Source organism: Oncorhynchus gorbuscha, linkage group LG20, assembly GCF_021184085.1.
Source record: "Oncorhynchus gorbuscha isolate QuinsamMale2020 ecotype Even-year linkage group LG20, OgorEven_v1.0, whole genome shotgun sequence".
NCBI lineage: Eukaryota > Metazoa > Chordata > Actinopteri > Salmoniformes > Salmonidae > Oncorhynchus > Oncorhynchus gorbuscha.
Genome location: NC_060192.1, coordinates 13479143 through 13496269, shown reverse-complemented (window position 1 = coordinate 13496269; position 17127 = coordinate 13479143). Strand labels below are relative to the sequence as shown.

The 17127-nt window shown below is 44.0% G+C and overlaps 1 protein-coding gene across 1 annotated transcript in view; it reads right to left on the bottom strand.

Moving 5' to 3' along the window:
* Positions 1-1361: 1361 nt before the first annotated feature.
* LOC124006626 (RIMS-binding protein 2-like) overlaps positions 1362-17127 on the bottom strand; it is a 111100-nt gene continuing 95334 nt past the window's right edge. The window contains 15 exon segments of the mRNA XM_046316677.1: positions 1362-3728; positions 6719-6856; positions 7107-7178; positions 7289-7389; positions 7705-7882; positions 8064-8233; positions 9466-9597; positions 10036-10141; positions 10425-10571; positions 10723-10878; positions 10987-11091; positions 11093-11601; positions 11603-11795; positions 15704-15855; positions 16985-17008. Coding sequence (XP_046172633.1) covers positions 3531-3728; positions 6719-6856; positions 7107-7178; positions 7289-7389; positions 7705-7882; positions 8064-8233; positions 9466-9597; positions 10036-10141; positions 10425-10571; positions 10723-10878; positions 10987-11091; positions 11093-11601; positions 11603-11795; positions 15704-15855; positions 16985-17008 — 2381 coding nt within the window. The 3' untranslated portion in view covers positions 1362-3530.

Sequence of the window (17127 nt, the reverse complement as noted above, 5' to 3'; positions counted from 1 at the left end):
ACTGAAACCTATATCACTTTTTGGTCTATCCATCTGTACTGGTATATCTCTACTACTCTCATCACTCCTCCATCTTGACCCATCTTGCTCTACTTTCTTCACTGCCTCAGCATGACAACTTCTGCTCTGCTCTAAGCCTGGAAACCTCAACGTGCCTCTCTCGCACAGGACATTTCTAATCCCCAGCTTCATGGGCACCCCTACAATTAACACATTCCACTAATTTCCCTAATACAACACATTCCTTTGCATCATGCATTTCGCACACTTCTAACACCTTGGGCCCTCCCTCCTACACACCGCTACCACATGCCCATAAGCTTGACACCTATAAAATGTATTCGGGCACATACGCTTGTATAGGATAACTTATATATCCTAACTGCACTTTGTCGGGCAAAGCCTCAACTTCAAAACTCAAATGAACAGACAATGACTCTTCTGTTTCCCCACTCTTGCCAGCCTGTCTGCGTCACATCAAACGACAAGCATCACATACACCGGGAATCTTTCCCCTCAGCTGGTAAACTTTTATATTTACTGCTACCAGTTATCACTCCTTTCATTGGTGCAACAAGTGAAACAAGTCACTTTTCTTGCCCCCGTTCATTTTACTCTGAGCACATTCTCCCTCTGACCAACAGAAACACAAACAATTATCACTAGACCACTTCTGGTTACCCTCACCGATTCCACATTACCCAACTCTTTTTCATCCACCGTGAAACTACAAATGGATCATCCACAAAGCAAGAGTCCACTTTTCGATGCATACCTCGGTCTCCAATAACTTCACCTACCACCTCTGATACTTCACCCTCACTCGCTTCCATTTCTCCTCCTGTCTTCAGCTCCCTCTGCTTACACTTTCTACCATTCTTCTTTAACAAACCATCTCCCTTTTTCCCACAATTTTTATCAGACTCAAGCTCACCCTCCATCTCTTATACCTCCTCCCTCCATTCCTCCTCCGTTTTCCAAGTACATGTCTCCTTATGATAATACTGCACTACTCCTGACAACCATCTTGTTCTTGACTCCATTTCCGCCGAGGCCCATTCCCTCCACCTTTTCTAAGTGCCACTGAAGCTCCCTCCCACTCCTCCATGTGAGTTTGTTATTGTTCTTATCACATTTAAATGGCCATCGGGTCCAGATCACTGCTGCCATCCATAGGATGAAAAGTGTAATTGTAGGCAGTAAAGCTGATCCCTTCAGTAGGTTTCACCTTTAATCTCTGGTAGACTATGCTTCAAAATCCACGTTTTAATTCATTGCGACATGCATGAGTAATTACATGAATAGGACACTGGGAAAAATAAAAGAATCACACATACATGAAAGTAATCCAAACACAGATGTTCTACAAAATATCAAATTTATTTTTTATTTAAAAAAAAAAAAAAAATTTTTGCACATGCACACAATATTTGATCACCATAAATGTTATTTTTCTTTTTCTCTTTGATTCACAGAGCAAGCACATAACCACAGACTTAAACATCTTATCTTGAGGACACCATGGAGAATGCTTGCACTGTTTACAGTAAGAATAAATCTTAAAGCACTAAAAAGGCAGTCTGAAAATCAAGTATAAACATTTAGAAATGATCGACTAATGGAAAAAGTACAAAAATGCAACAACGTAGACATACACGCATTCACAAATGAATGATTTGGTATTATGACTTGAACACCTTTTAACAAATGGATGCATAACATAATGCATAACTTTGGACGCATAATAAAATATAAACTATTTTGCCTGCTCGACACTTCATACATTCCTTTTTGGCAATCCATCGTTAGATTTTCTATTTTTTAATAAACATAGAAGATCCCTGTAATCATTATACAGCGGGATATTACACTTGCCTTAAATATCTTAGCTGATGGGCATGTCTGATAGGTCTCTCTCTGACTAGTTTTCACTATCAATCGCATTTTAATATATTTCATTGTGACTCATGGATTGACATATTGTCCCTGATGATTATGCACATCAAATGCTGGCTGTACAGCAACTGTAGTGATGCTAAAACTCTTACAGAATGGGATCATGGGTTATGAAAATGGGTTAATATAGGGCTTTAAAAGCTGTCAAAAATACAGGACAATGTTTGTCTAGCGGCTATAACAGCCTCCCCAGTAAATGACAATCAGCTGGATGCATCCTTTATTTAGCCCTCATTTAGCCCATAAGCCACAACTACTGGTTTAGAGGTTGTAGGTACAGTATGTAGGTCATCACTCCCTTTCTCTTGCCAATAGGTCTATAAGAGTGTAAACAAGTAAACGGTGCAGAATCTTGAGGGCACACACCTAGACATCTTTACTGAAATGGCTGAGTGGGTAACACAACCCTCAGAACTGAACATTACTGAACATTACACAGGCAATGTAGTTAGCGGCACACCACTAAGATCACATGACTCTTAACCACGTGTCCTCTTTTTTGGGAAAAAGAAAAGAACGCACAGACATGAATGCACACTGAGCACACATACAGCCTACACCTACACCCACACACACAACAATGCTTTTCCATTCATCAGACAAAACATACCCCTTTGTGCAATTGGAAGGCAAACACAGAAGGTTATTTATAACCGTCTTTTTCTTTTGATCAAACAAAGCTGCAGCGATGCAGCAGGGGTTCTTGGCAGACTAGTGTTAGTTTAAAAACAACCTTGTTCAACCATAGAAAACGAGGAATGTCATGCTCATATTGTTTTCATGAAGGCCACTGAGATGGTTCAAACGTCTTACCCAATGTAGCTTCCTCTCCTTGCTGTAATGCTGTAATGCTCTGTGGCCAACCACCCTGCAGACTTCTAGGTTCTGTGAGTGATTCAACCATTTGTCACCCTCCTGTCTGTGATATATTGCACTGAATAAAGCCTCTGTGTTAGCAGCCAGCATTACTGACAGAATGCCATCAATAACAGTGTCATTGAGTTGTTGCTCTAGTGTTCCAGGAGTATGGTCTGTCTCCTAGTATTGACATCTGACTATCACAACAACTTGTTTTTGCCACGCCATGTATCTAAGAGACCTTATATTGGCACAATTGCCATGGAAACCAGCTCGGGTTATAACAAAAAATAATAGGCTACTCTGTTGTTACCCTACAACAAATGCACACAAATGCATTATCAGCATTGTCCTGATTTCCAAAGTCCCTTAATAACCATTTGATTAAAGAAAACAGTGGTAAAATGTAATGAAGTCCTAGTTTATACTCCTATTTTTTCTTCCACCTCAAATATCACAGTTATACAGTATGTGAGCAAAGTTCTCATTGAATTTGGCACTGAGTATATGTACGTAAATATGTGTATTCATCACTAGAACATGAATGTTGTATCACTGACTATATTAGATTAGGCTCACATATATTGTCCTGTAATATATACGAACACGTAGCCATTGTAGTTGTGTGCTGTAGATTCGGCTGATTTGATTGTGTGTACTGTATGCAATTTACAATACTGGGCCCAGCATCTTTTCTAGGGTCAGCTGGGGACAGTTTATTTTACCGGAGAGAGTCTCTTGAGCAGTTTCTTCCCCTTGGAAAGCAGTCCCTTTTTCTTTTTGTTGTCCCGGGGGTCCCTGGGGCCCCTGGCGGGGCTGATGGGCCGCATGGTGCCTGGAGGACACAGGGGACGCACTGTGGGGGACGCTGCTCGGACAGGCGGGGCCGTACTCTCTGTGGTATCCATGGCTACCTGAAGAGAGATGCCATGGTGGGTGTAGGGGCAGGGCATTACAAAGCAAGTAGTTGTCCTTACCCTTACCCTTTCTCTGTCTGAGGTAGGACTAGGACACACAGTCAGCACTGTGTCCTTCAATAACACTATCACCCCACTGTCACACTATAAATCCAATGGGACATTAAAAGACTCAGTGCTCAAGTAGATCATTACTGAAAGTTTTCCAGCCATAGAAATAGAATGAAGGGTTGATATGCCAAAATATCAATTTCTAGAGACTAATTACAATTCCAACGATACTTGAATTTGATATGCTATGTGTGTTGACCTTGAGACTTCTCAACAATAGCTATCAACATACATAAGTATGCATACATAACTCTGTATAAAGTCATAGGAAAAAAATACAACAATGCCATTACAGATTATTATACTTACTGTCGGTTTTCCACAAAAATGTGTGTCAAATACATACGTAACATTAATGTTTGGGCAATTCCACGATAACGTAATTATGCTAAGACTCAATTTTTTTCACTTTAAAATGTATGCCAAACGCAAACCACTGACTTCAAAGTTTAACAAACCATGCAACTCTATGCACAATGATTACTTTGAACAATTAAAAAAAAAAATAATCCCTCAGTTTTATTCTGTTACCAAACTTTGTATCTGCACAGTTCTTTCTTTAAATGTGTTTTTGTAACATTTTATGTGGAAGTTGTTAAGTGGTCCTTGTGCATATAATTATATTGTTTATTAAACTTTGAAATCAATGTTTTTTGTTTGGTATACATTTTAAAGTGAAAAAATCTGAATCTCAGCGTAATTCCATTCTTGTGGAATTGCTCATTTCAAATATATATGGGCTGATTTCCCAGACACAGATTTAGCCTAGTCCTGGTCTGAAAGGCATGGTCAATGACAATTCTCCATTGAAATACGTTTTAAGTTTAGGACTAGGCTGAATATGTCCAGGAAACCAGCTCAATAACGTTTTTCACCTATGGAGTGAAATTATTCAGCATGTCAAAACTGTGTGATTGTACTGTACTGTACTTACACCTCTGGTTTAAAAACAAGAGAGAAGAAACAAAGACGTTTATAAAAGAGGTTATGAATCAGGTATTGCTTTTGGACTGTTATTTAAACTATTCCTTTTAGACTCCTGTCCCTCTATTGATGGGGGACTGAAGACGTTGGTGGGGCTGGTGAGGTTTTATACAAACAAACACTGAGCCATCAAACAGGTCGTTACTAGTTACCACATCCACAAAGCCGTAACCCCACTTATTTCTACAATGTGTCTTCTTGAAATCTGAATTTAAACCTAACCTTAACCCCACTGCTAACCTTATGCCTAAACCCTAATACCAAAAAGCACATTTTTGTCTTCCAGAATTTTTACGTTATAGCCCATTTTGACCATGTGGCTGTGGTAACTAGTGAAAACAGAACACAACATCACAATACCACAGCTTCTGATAGGTCACCGATCATGAGGGGGACACAGAGTAATTTACAACACTCAGGGACACAACTGTAGATACCATCCCTCTTGTCTAATGCACTGGGCTGGCAACCAAACATGCTACCATACAGTTCACCTAGGACCTTTAAAATGGTATCTCAAAGTTAAAGAGGAATCATAACTTTGAAACAAATGGGGATTTGCAGTTCCCATTAGTAAATGGTTTATCAATGACTACAGATATAGGGAACTTTGGAGCTTGCAAAATAGAGCACTATCTCAGAGAGTGGTAGTAGTCCACTACTTTGCAGGCATTAAATCACTGCAAAAAAAGTTTTACAAAAAACAACTTTGCAACAATGTCTAATTTATGCTGCAAATAAACATTCTGGTTACACTGAAAAGAGGAAACACTTTCCTCATTACACCAACTAGTATGTAATACTTTAATGTGCAAGCATGATGAATGACCATGTTGCTATACACCTGTGAATGTGTAAGCAGAATGTTTACTGGCTACAAATAAACCATTTAACACAGGTGTAATAATCACAATGCCCAGCATTAGATCTGTCAGGCTGGTATCTCTAGTTGCTCACTTACTGTACGAGGCAGATTTTATGACGTGAAATGAACAATCTTCTTCTGTTTGTATTTGCCAAGCAGGTGAGGAAAAAGGAAATCAGATGTGGTGACATCATCATTTCAGTACAACCCACACGACAACTATGAGGAAAAAAAATATAAAAAATACTACAATACACACGAACACAGGTCGCGAATGAAAATTATTCATATCCAATTTCTGATTTTATTGTTCCATTGTACCATTACAGTATGGATGTCTCACTGTGGCTGTTATTTCATCTGGTTAAGATCAAACATGGCATATCTATCCAATTTCATCAAGACCTGAAAAATATATATATTTTAAGTGTGTGCAGTATACAAAAAGAAACAAAGCCTCTCCCAGGAAATACAGCAGTCGGGCCAATAAAGTCTACTATTATATAAAAGGTATCAAGTTTATTTTTGAAAAGGCATGCTTTGCTATATTATCAACCCCTACAGTTTACTCAAATCCTTTACTTCCATTGGAGAACAACTGATAGAAATCAGGAACTCTTCAGATGTGTTCATAAAGCACTATTAATAGACACAATATCCAGCGTTTGGTTTTGTGTTTCAGTGCAAAGCGGGTACCCAATTAATGACTTAAACCTTTTTCAAATATCCACTGTCCTTTGTCACTGCTATATGAATATCACCTGCCCCGTACTGACATAGGTCAAGTGTTCTATTTCTCTGTCCACTTTGGCCTTCGCTTCTTCCTTTCTAACAATCAGAAGGTATGACTGTGTTTGTCCCTTTCACCAGGCGGGGGGGTAAGGTTTGTATATTCACCACTGTCACTGTCAAACACGGACAACACACACACACAGAACACAGACGGCAAGTGGAGAAAGCGAGACATAAATCAAGAGAGACGGAGGATGGATGGACAGAGGGCCTAGCGCTGAGAGCGGCGATGTACCCTTTTGGCCTCTGCCCGGTTGGCGGGCTCGTCCTGGGCATAGCGAGACGGAGTGTCCGTCAGGTACACCTCCACGTCGTCAGGCACTTCTTCTAGAAAATTAGAGGGAACGAGGCCGCGGTGGCCATTGATTTCACCCTGCAGAGAGAGGAGAGGAGGGGGCAGTGGGGATGAGAACCATGGCTAGACCCACTGAACTCTGGCGGTCAGGGAAAGAGCCCTCTCCTGGGCAAAAGGACATAATATGTGTATGAACCAGGTTCATTCAATGGCTTTTCTTTAAAAAAATGAGTAACTGAAACATCCCTGACTTTAACAACTTGTGAATGGCCCTATGTAATAAAACAGGTTAGTCACATCATGGAACCAAGAAAAGAGGCAAACTCACATAGTAGAACCCGTCTTCATCAATCTCTCCAAATACAGAGATGATGTCACCAGCACAGAAGGTCAGCTCAGCCTATCAAGAAACAGAAACGTCATTAACACCCTTACAATGTCTGTCTATCTGGTTACATGTGCAGTGTCACTATGTTTGTCTGTGTGTTTTGTGTGTTTGTGTGGCAATACCTCCACGTCCACATTGGGGGAGCTCTCTCTGGGGTCATAGTCGTAGAGGGCCACCATCCTCCTGGTGGCCTGGTGCTGGCGGAAGCCTCGTCTGTCCTGCCCTGTGAGAGGAAACAAGAGGTCACTCCAGGAGTTGATATAGTGACAGATGTGTGTAGAGTCACAGAGAGATACTTGTGCCCTGCCCAGTGTGTTACCTAGGGTGAGTTCGTTCGAATTCCTATCTACTCCGAGAGTGAAATGCTCTGAATTTACAAACAACCCAGAGCACACTCTGACACACTGGAGGCAATTTACGAACACACCCCTTGAAAAATAATACATGGGTACAGTCAAAATGGCTGCCAGTCCACCTATTATGGAATCATTGACTTGAATGAGGATGTCTGTTCTACTCATTCTAGTTCTGTGGTTACCTATTCCTACTTTATCCACTGGTGTGTTGAGCGGGAGGAAGCCCTGCTTGATGAGCTGGTCCATGGTCTCCTCATCCTCAGCCCTGATCTCTGACACCATGTTGCAGGGCAAGAGCCCCATCCTGCCTCCCCTGATCTCCCCTCGGTAGAAACCATCTGTGTCCTTATCACCATATACCTGGAACAGACAGAGAGAGAGAGAGAGAGAGAAGAAAAGAGTGAGAGGAAGTGCAACAAAAGAGACAAAGAGAGGGAAAGAAAATAATCTATTCAATGCTGTTTTATGTTGTACCTCAATGTTTTCAAACACAAGCACAATATCTCAAAACGTATGGCCTAGCCCTGTGTGTGACACCCACCTTAATGATCTGGCCCTCTTTGAAGGGCAGTTCCTCATCTGCTGCGTCCGGGTTGGGAGACATGGACAGGGGATCGTAGTCAAACAGAGCCACAAAGATCCGGAACGATTCCTCTGGTTCCGACTCATCGTAGTTAGGAGGGGAGCGGCGTTCCCGGTCCCTGTATCCCTCTTAAACATGGGAGAGAGAGAAGAACACATCCACCTGGATCTCATGGGGTGACAGTCTATGGCTTTATGTTACTCTGAAATTAAATTACATTAATCATAGATTTATATAGCATGAGTTTGGCAACTCAGTAACACTAGTGAGTGGTAGTGAGGCAAGTTACACATGCTATTTTGCATGGCATATACAGACAGGTGTGTTGTTTACAAGTGTTTGACAAGTGAGAGAGCCAAACCATTTAGGTGACCATGCACTACCACATAATGGATTGAGCTTGCTTCTTTAAACCAACACTTAATTTTGTAGCATGCTAGCAGAATTCTGTGGTCAATCCATCAATTGGTCCCATTATCAGCACAAAGTATATCATGTTATGTACATCCATCTGACACCACATGTGAGCTTATGACGTTATCAGGCGTTACATACTTTACAGTTACACATAGATGGAGGTTGGATAGCAAGCCAGATGTGATGGGTTACAAGAACATGGTAGACACCATAGACAAAAACACTGACACACAGCAACACGCACACAGACACGAGCACATCGACCACAAGACTGAGTTAAGCATGCATACTATTGAACCCTGAGGTAGTGATCTGACTATGGTGTTAGGCTCCTCTAAAGTACGCTGGGCCTACAGTTTGTCCAAAGACACGTCGGTGTCGGTCCTTCAGTTGACCCCTTTCTTAGAAACGATAAAATAAGACCAGGCCATTAGCAAAGTAAACATATGAAATCCCAAACAAACAAATTAGTTTGTCTCTATGTAAGATGTAAAAATGTATTTTCACTATAACTTTCTGTAACAGTCATTGAGTTTGCTCAGAAAGGACAGCATTGCTGTATAACTGTGTTGCTATATAACTGTCTTCAGCAACTATGACTCCTCCCACCCAGTCATGCATAGTAACCCCAGTAAAAGTGTGGTGGGGGTGGTTAGATTGAGAGGGAGAGGGGTTTAGCAGGCATCTGATGGAGTTCAGTGCAAGGGAGGGAGGGGAGAAGCATTCTCTGAGCAGCAGTCATTCCAATCCGCAACATTGGGTGGCCAACATGGGCCCAGTGTGGCTCAGTAAGCCGCCATTTTGGTGCAGTGCAGTGGATCATGCTAGGCGTTCTGAGGCATGTTAAGCCACTCGTTGATGTCACTACTGTTCTCTCCACTAAGCACTGGTGGCTTTTGGCACTGCTTTGGCGGAGGAGCGAGGGAGAAACCACTGCACGTACCATTATAGGAAGGCTTGGAGCCCGTGGGGTGTCGGCGGGACGACCATGTCCTGTGCATTGCTACACTGCCATAGTAAACATCCTCCGTGACGGATGAGAGGTTCCCATCACTGTTACTCTCTGTGGTTATTTCTACAGGAAACACCAATCAGATGGTGGTGGTTAAAGCGCGGAGGTCACTCATTGGTTGGTTCGTTCTAAGGTCTCTTCCCGTTATAACCTTGATAATCCTAACATATCGCTGGCCATAAACAGAGAAATCAAAAGCAGTTTTTTATAATTGGAATATTCATTGAAATTTGATAAATGTGTCTGTGTCCACTGTCACCCTAGAATCCAGGGAACTTTCTAGTAGCTGATAATACTGTGTTGATTGATCTCTATAAGTAAGCTGTCAGTACTGGGAAGGCATGAACATGGTTCAAAGACACAGAGGTGATCTGTAGAAACAGAGGAGCTCATGGAGGATTAAAACAGGAAGCAGAATATCTATTAGGGCACGGAGAACATCAAAGCACAAAAAGACTACAATACCCAGAGTCCTCTCTGTGTTCATGTAACCCTACTGACCAATGGAGGGCACCATGAGAGGGCGTCTCTGGGGCTGTGGACCGTCTCGGGGCATTCTTCTCCCCGTCTCCCGATCCAGCCGACCCCCAGAGAGGGTGTTCCCAATCTTAAAAAGATCCCACAAAAACAGTGTTTAATGTTCCCGACAACTAGCAAAAATGACTTCCGTGCATGTCATTGCTCCAAATAAAGGAGAATGTGAAGGTCAATCAATCAAACGAGATAGAGTAAAGTGTCCTACTGTGGACACATGGCTCGACACGTGCCATATTATCCAACAGTAATAAAGGGGTTTGCATGTTTGCTTGTTTCCATTGTCCGAGTGGTAATTAGAACCAAACATGAAATGTAACATTTCAATGTTGAGCGTTGAGCTTTGTTATTCCTACCTTGAGTGCATTGTGGGAGTTGCGTCGTCGTCCCTCCTCCAGCTGCATCTCAGAGTAGAGCTCCTCCTCATCCTCCTCCATGATGTCAGAAAGGTCAGAGCCCCGGCTGCTGTCACTGTGGTACTCCTCACTGTGGCTGTAGTGGGCCTGACACACACACACACACACACAAACACACACACGCAAACACATATACACACGCACACACAAAAGGTGTGAAATCATACCAAGAAATACAGCATCTGCAAAAAATTACGGAGATGCGAGTATGTTCAATCCTTTTTATTCTGTGTCTTACCGGCCTGCCCAGCTCAGACCCTCTGAGAAACTCATCCACTGAGGCCCCCTGTTTCCTGCGGCTTCGACCATACCCTTCCTCATCCTCCTCCTCCTCGTCTGAGTTCTGTTGGTGGAAGGGCTGACACTGCTCATTGTAGATGACTCTCCTCTCCATCTAACCCAACCAATAGGAAGATATGTGTAATTTAATTCAACAGAAAAATTATCAGACTAGAGCTCTAACCAGGGTATCATTGATTGACTTTATGTATGAATGACTCACTCTGCCACTCTCTGCAGCCACCCTCTGTGCTGCCTTGCGGGCGATGGCTTTGGCCATTTGGTCTGGGATGGGGGTGCCCCTGGGCTGGGGCAGGATCCTCTGGGGGGGAGGGCGAGCGCAGGTTAGCAGAGGGGGGCGCCTCCAGGGTGTGTCCATGCATGGGGGTAGGAGGAGGCTGGCCGGAGGGGGAGCAGGTAGGGTCCCAGGGCTGGCTGGGGATTCCCCCATGGTGAGCCACCTGCTCTTTCGGTTTCAGGTCTCTGGCACTAACTGGTCTCTGGTGGAGCTGAGGGGGGGGATGAGGCAGCAGGGGTAGGCGGTGCTGGGGCATTGGGTGAGGTGGGTGAGGCTGGAGGTGCAGTGGCTGTGGAGGACCACCAGGGTGAGGGGGGTGAGGCTGTTGGTGAGTCTGGGGCTGGGAGACAGGATGAGGTTGCAGGGGTTGGAGGTGTGTCTGGGGTTGAGGGTGAGGAGGGTGGTTAGGGAGGGGTTGTCTGTGAGGCAGGGGTGAGAGAGGCTGGGGGTGAGGCATGGGTAGTTGGGGGTGGGTGAGGTGAGGTGACTGGATGTGGGGTGGGGGGGCATGGGGGTGAGGTGGAGGGGGCCCTGCGTGTAGGTGCGGAGGGGACAGGGGGGGCATTGTGAGGAAGAGGCACCAGTAGGTTGTTTGGAATGGGGGCGACATGGGAGTCCTGGGACTCTCCCTGTGCTGACAATGTCCTGACGATGACCTCCCTGGCCTCCAGACACTGGATCCTGTTCAGCTCCACTGTTACATAGTCAGCCAGGGGGTACAACACCTCCGCTATCTAACAGGAAGCACAACACACATAACTTGGATTGGAGACAGTTGACATTTAATTAATTGTTGCATTCCTTTCAACTGCTTTCACCTCTATTGCTCTTAAATTCAGAGCAAAGTCCACTACTATAGACACAGTTTAACTAACACAGACCCTTTGCAAGTCTACAAAGGGAGGATGTCAATATTTATGTTCACCAGCAGAGGGAGAGAGAGTGCTTTCTAGGGTTTTCACAGGCCCATGTATCCTGAACAAAAATATAAACACAACATGCAACTATTTCAAAGATTTTACTGAGTTAAAGTTCATATAAGGAAATCAGTCAATTGAAATAAATTCATTAGGCCCTAATTTATGGTTTTCACATGACTGGGAAGGGATGCAGCATGGGTGGGCCTTGGGGGCTTTAAGCCCACCCAATTGGAAGCCGAATGAGGTTTTCCCCAGAAAAGTGTTTTTTTTTTACAGACAGAAATACTCCTCAGAACCACCACCCCACCCACCCCCGATCCTGCAGGTGAAGAAGCCGGATATGGAGGTCCTGGGCTGGCATGGTTACACGTTTGGTTGTCCTGCCAAATTCTCAAAAACGACGTTGGAGGCAGCATATGGTAGAGAAATTAACAACAGAAACAGACATTCCTGCTGTCAGCATGCCAATTGCACACTCCTTCAAAACTTGAGACATCTGTGGCATTGCGTTGTGTGACAAAACTGCTCATGTCCTTTTTATTGTCCCCAGCACAAGGGGCACCTGTGTAATGATCATACTATTTAATCAGCTTCTTGATATGCCACACCTGTCAGGTGGATGGATTATCTTGGCAAAGGAGAAATGCTCACTAACAGGGATGTAAACAAATTTGTGCAGAACATTTTTTTTAAATATGCATTTTGTGCACATGGAAAATGTCAGCTCATGAAACATGGAACCAAAATGTTCATGTTACGTTTATATGTTCCTTCAGAAATTATTCACACACCTTGACTTTTTTCTACATTCCACAATTTTACAATCTACTCCAATGTCAAAATGGAAGAACATTTTTACTTTTTCTTAAAGACTAAAGGAAAATAATATAATACAGTATATCTTCATTAGATAAGTATTCAACCCCCTGAGTCACTACTTGTTAGAATAATATTTTGCAGTGATTACAGCTGTGAGTCTTTTGGGGGTAAATCTATAAGAGCTTTGCACACCTGGATAGTAAAATTTTTGCCCATTATTCTTTTTAAAACTCTTCAAGCTCTGTAAAGTTGGTTGTTGATTACTAGACAGCCATTTTCAAGTAACCAACAATGCAGTTTTAATAAAAAGAACTGTTAAGTAAAACAAATGATTTGTGAAAAGTAGAAAATAAAAGTAACAATAGCGAGGCTATATACTGTAACAGGGGGTACCGGTACAGAGTCAATGTGCGGTGCTAATTGAGGTAATATGCACATGTAGATAGAGTTAAAGTGACTATGCATAGATAATAAACAAAGACTAGCAGCAGCGTAAAAGAGGGGTCTGGGTAGCCCTTTGATTAGCTGTTCAGGAGTCTTATGGCTTGGGGGTAGAAGCTGTTAAGAAGCACGTTGGACCTAGACTTGGCGCTCCGGTACCGCTTGCCGTGCGGTAGCAGAGAGAACAGTCTATGACTAGGGTGGCTGGAGTCTTTGACAATTTTTAGGGCCTTCCTCTGAAACCGCCTGGTATAGAGGTCCTGGATGGCAGGAAGCTTGGCCCCAGTGATGTACTGGGCCGTACGCACTACCCTCTGTAGAGCCTTGCGGTTGGAGGCCGAGCAGCTGTAGAACCTTTCGAGGATCTGAGGACTCATGCCAAATCTTATCACTCCTGAGGGGGAATATGTTTTGTCGTGCCCTCTTCACGACTGTCTTGGTGTGTTTGGACCATTATAGTTTGTTGGTGATGTGGACACCAAGGAACTTGAAGCTCTCAACCTGCTCCACTACAGCCCCGTAGTCTAGATCTATTACTGAATAATGTGGCAATTAATTGAGGAGACTAAACTGCTGGCTGTAACCAAAGTTGGGGAGAGATTGACTGCATCACTATTGGTCTTTGTGCGAAGTGTTGGTGCGAGGTACTGAACGGTACTGAACTGTCTGTTCAAGCAGTTGGCCCACCGTTTGGATACTCATGAGTACCACACACGACATGCAACCAGAGGTCCCTTCACAGTCCCCCGGTCCAGAACAGAGCCTGGGAAACGGACAGTATTAAATAGAGCCTTGACTACATGGAACTCTGTCACCCCAGGTAACTCAAGCTGGCAATAAAAACAGGTAAAATAACACCCACATTTTTGTATATACTGAACAAAAATATAAATGCAACATGCAACAATTTCAAAGATGGTACTGAGTTACAGTTACAATAAGGAAATCAGTCAATTTAAATAAATGTGTTAGGCCCTAATCTCTGAACTTCATGACTGCTGGGAAGGGGCGCTGCCATGGGTGGACATAGGCCCATCCACTTGGGAGCCGGGCCCAGCCAATCAGAATAGTTTTTTAAATTACAAACAGGATGCATGTTTTGGAATATCTTTATTCTGTACAGGTTTTTTCTTTATCATTCTGCCATTTACATTAGTATTGTGGAGTAACTACAATGTTGTTAAACCATACTCAGGTTTTTCCTGTCACAGCCATTAAACTTTGTAACTACTTTAAAGACACCATTCGCCTCATGGTGAAATCCCTGAGCGGTTTCCTTCCTCTCCGGCACCTGAGTTAGGAAGGATGCCTGTATATTTGTAGTGACTAGGTGTATCGCTATACCATTCAAAGCGTAATTATTAACTTTGTGCACATACTCACCCACTCCTTCACTCACCCTCTGACCTTCAGTGCACACTCTCTCAACCACCCACTCCCCCACTCACCCTCTGTCCTTTAGTGCACACTCTCTCAACCACCCACTCCCTCACTCACCCTCTGACCTTCAGTGCACACTCTCTCAACCACCCACTCTCTCACTCACCCTCTGTCCTTTAGTGCACACTCTCTCAACCACCCACTCTCTCACTCACCCTCTGTCCTTTAGTGCACACTCTCTCAACCACCCACTCCCTCACTCACCCTCTGATCTTCAGTGCACACTCTCTCAACCACCCACTCTCTCACTCACCCTCTGTCCTTTAGTGCACACTCTCTCAACCACCCACTCTCTCACTCACCCTCTGTCCTTTAGTGCACACTCTCTCAACCACCCACTCTCTCACTCACCCTCTGTCCTTTAGTGCACACTCTCTCAACCACCCACTCCCCCACTCACCCTCTGTCCTTCAGTGCACACTCTCTCAACCACCCACTCCCTCACTCACCCTCTGACCTTCAGTGCACACTCTCTCAACCACCCACTCCCCCACTCACCCTCTGTCCTTCAGTGCACACTCTCTCAACCACCCACTCCCTCACTCACCCTCTGTCCTTCAGTGCACACTCTCTCAACCACCCACTCCCCCACTCACCCTCTGTCCTTCAGTGCACACTCTCTCAACCACCCACTCCCTCACTCACCCTCTGACCTTCAGTGCACACTCTCTCAACCACCCACTCCCTCACTCACCCTCTGACCTTCAGTGCACACTCTCTCAACCACCCACTCCCCCACTCACCCTCTGTCCTTTAGTGCACACTCTCTCAACCACCCAGTCCCCCACTCACCCTCTGACCTTCAGTGCACACTCTCTCAACCACCCACTCTCTCACTCACCCTCTGTCCTTTAGTGCACACTCTCTCAACCACCCACTCTCTCACTCACCCTCTGTCCTTTAGTGCACACTCTCTCACTCACCCTTTGTCCTTTAGTGCACACTCTCTCACTCACCCTCTGTCCTTTAGTGCACACTCTCTCACTCACCCTCTGTCCTTTAATGCACACTCTCTCACTCACCCTCTGTCCTTTAGTGCAGACTGCATATCCGATGACGCTGGCTCCATTGGAGGTTCCGGTGGGTGAGAGGACAGGGGGCTTCCAGCGCACCTGCAGGACCCCTGGGGCCTGGCCACACTGCACCTGCACCTCCTGAGGGGGTAATGGGGGGCCTGGAGGGGGGATGAAATAATAGATACTGTCTACACAGGTTTTACACACACAAACAGGGAGGGAGTGGGGGTGAGTGTAGCATTCATAAGACACCAAGTGCTGTTAACTTGTTGAATCCCATCTTTTTCTGTTGTGAACTACATGATTGTGACATGTCTATGATACACAAAGCAGTTCCCTTTCCCAATGTTGGTTGTATACACCAATTAAATCACAATTTAATGGGCATGCAATATCTGGTCAAATTTGAGTGGATTGTTTTGAGATTGAATCCCAAATGCATGAAACATCTTATCTGGCTAACATCAAACTATTTGTAATGACACCCAAACAGATAAAAGTGCATTTATCGATATAGCATTTATAAGCTAAGCTTTTTGGAATATAGGTGTATTTAACGATATAGCATTTATAAGCTAAGCTATTTTGAATGTTTTATGTGAAGCATTGCCCTGTTGCTTACCATGTATTGTATGATGCAAATATTGAAAGTAGAAGGCACAAAGGGAGGCCCAAGGCCACCTGAAAGCATGAGTGTGTGTGTTAGTGTGCATGCATGTGTGCATGTTTGTGTGTGTGGGCGTGTGTGTGTGCATGGGTCTGTGTGGCCGACTGTCTATGTAGTCTGTCTATGTGTATCTGTCAATGTTTGTGTCTGTGTGTGTCTTCTATGTGAGAGGCGTCAGTGTGAGTTGAATGAGTCCAGCCTGTTCTCTCCTGGTTCACTGGGTACGTCACAGTGATGTCACAGCTCAGGCAGAGGGAAATGCACACGGATACTGATGTGGTCATCTCAGTTAAGGATTGAGTGGGAGGGAGTTACTTCGGCAGCTTTAGGCTTGTGTCCCAAATGGCACCATATTCCCTGTATAGTCTACTACTTTTGACCAGGGCTCTGGTTAAAACTAGTGTACTATATAGGCAATAGTTGGCTATTTGGGACGTACCTTAATTTATTATGTATATTAGCATCAAGCCAATGGCAGGGAAAAGCTGAGGAAGTTACTCATGATAATTTCTTAGGTTTTAAAGTGCTGTTAGCTTGTTTTCATTCAATGTGTCAGTTACCCATGCCAATCAAAAACTACTTCCTACTTTTCCCATAAACAAACTGGTCTTCCTTCTGACCTGATCTGGAATATGGTCCAGGACCTGGACAAAACATAACAGACATACATGGCACGGGTAAAGACATTAGTTATCTATCTATCTTAATGGTCTATATCTTAAGTCCATTGAACTTTTATCCAACCTTTCCCTAACACATTATA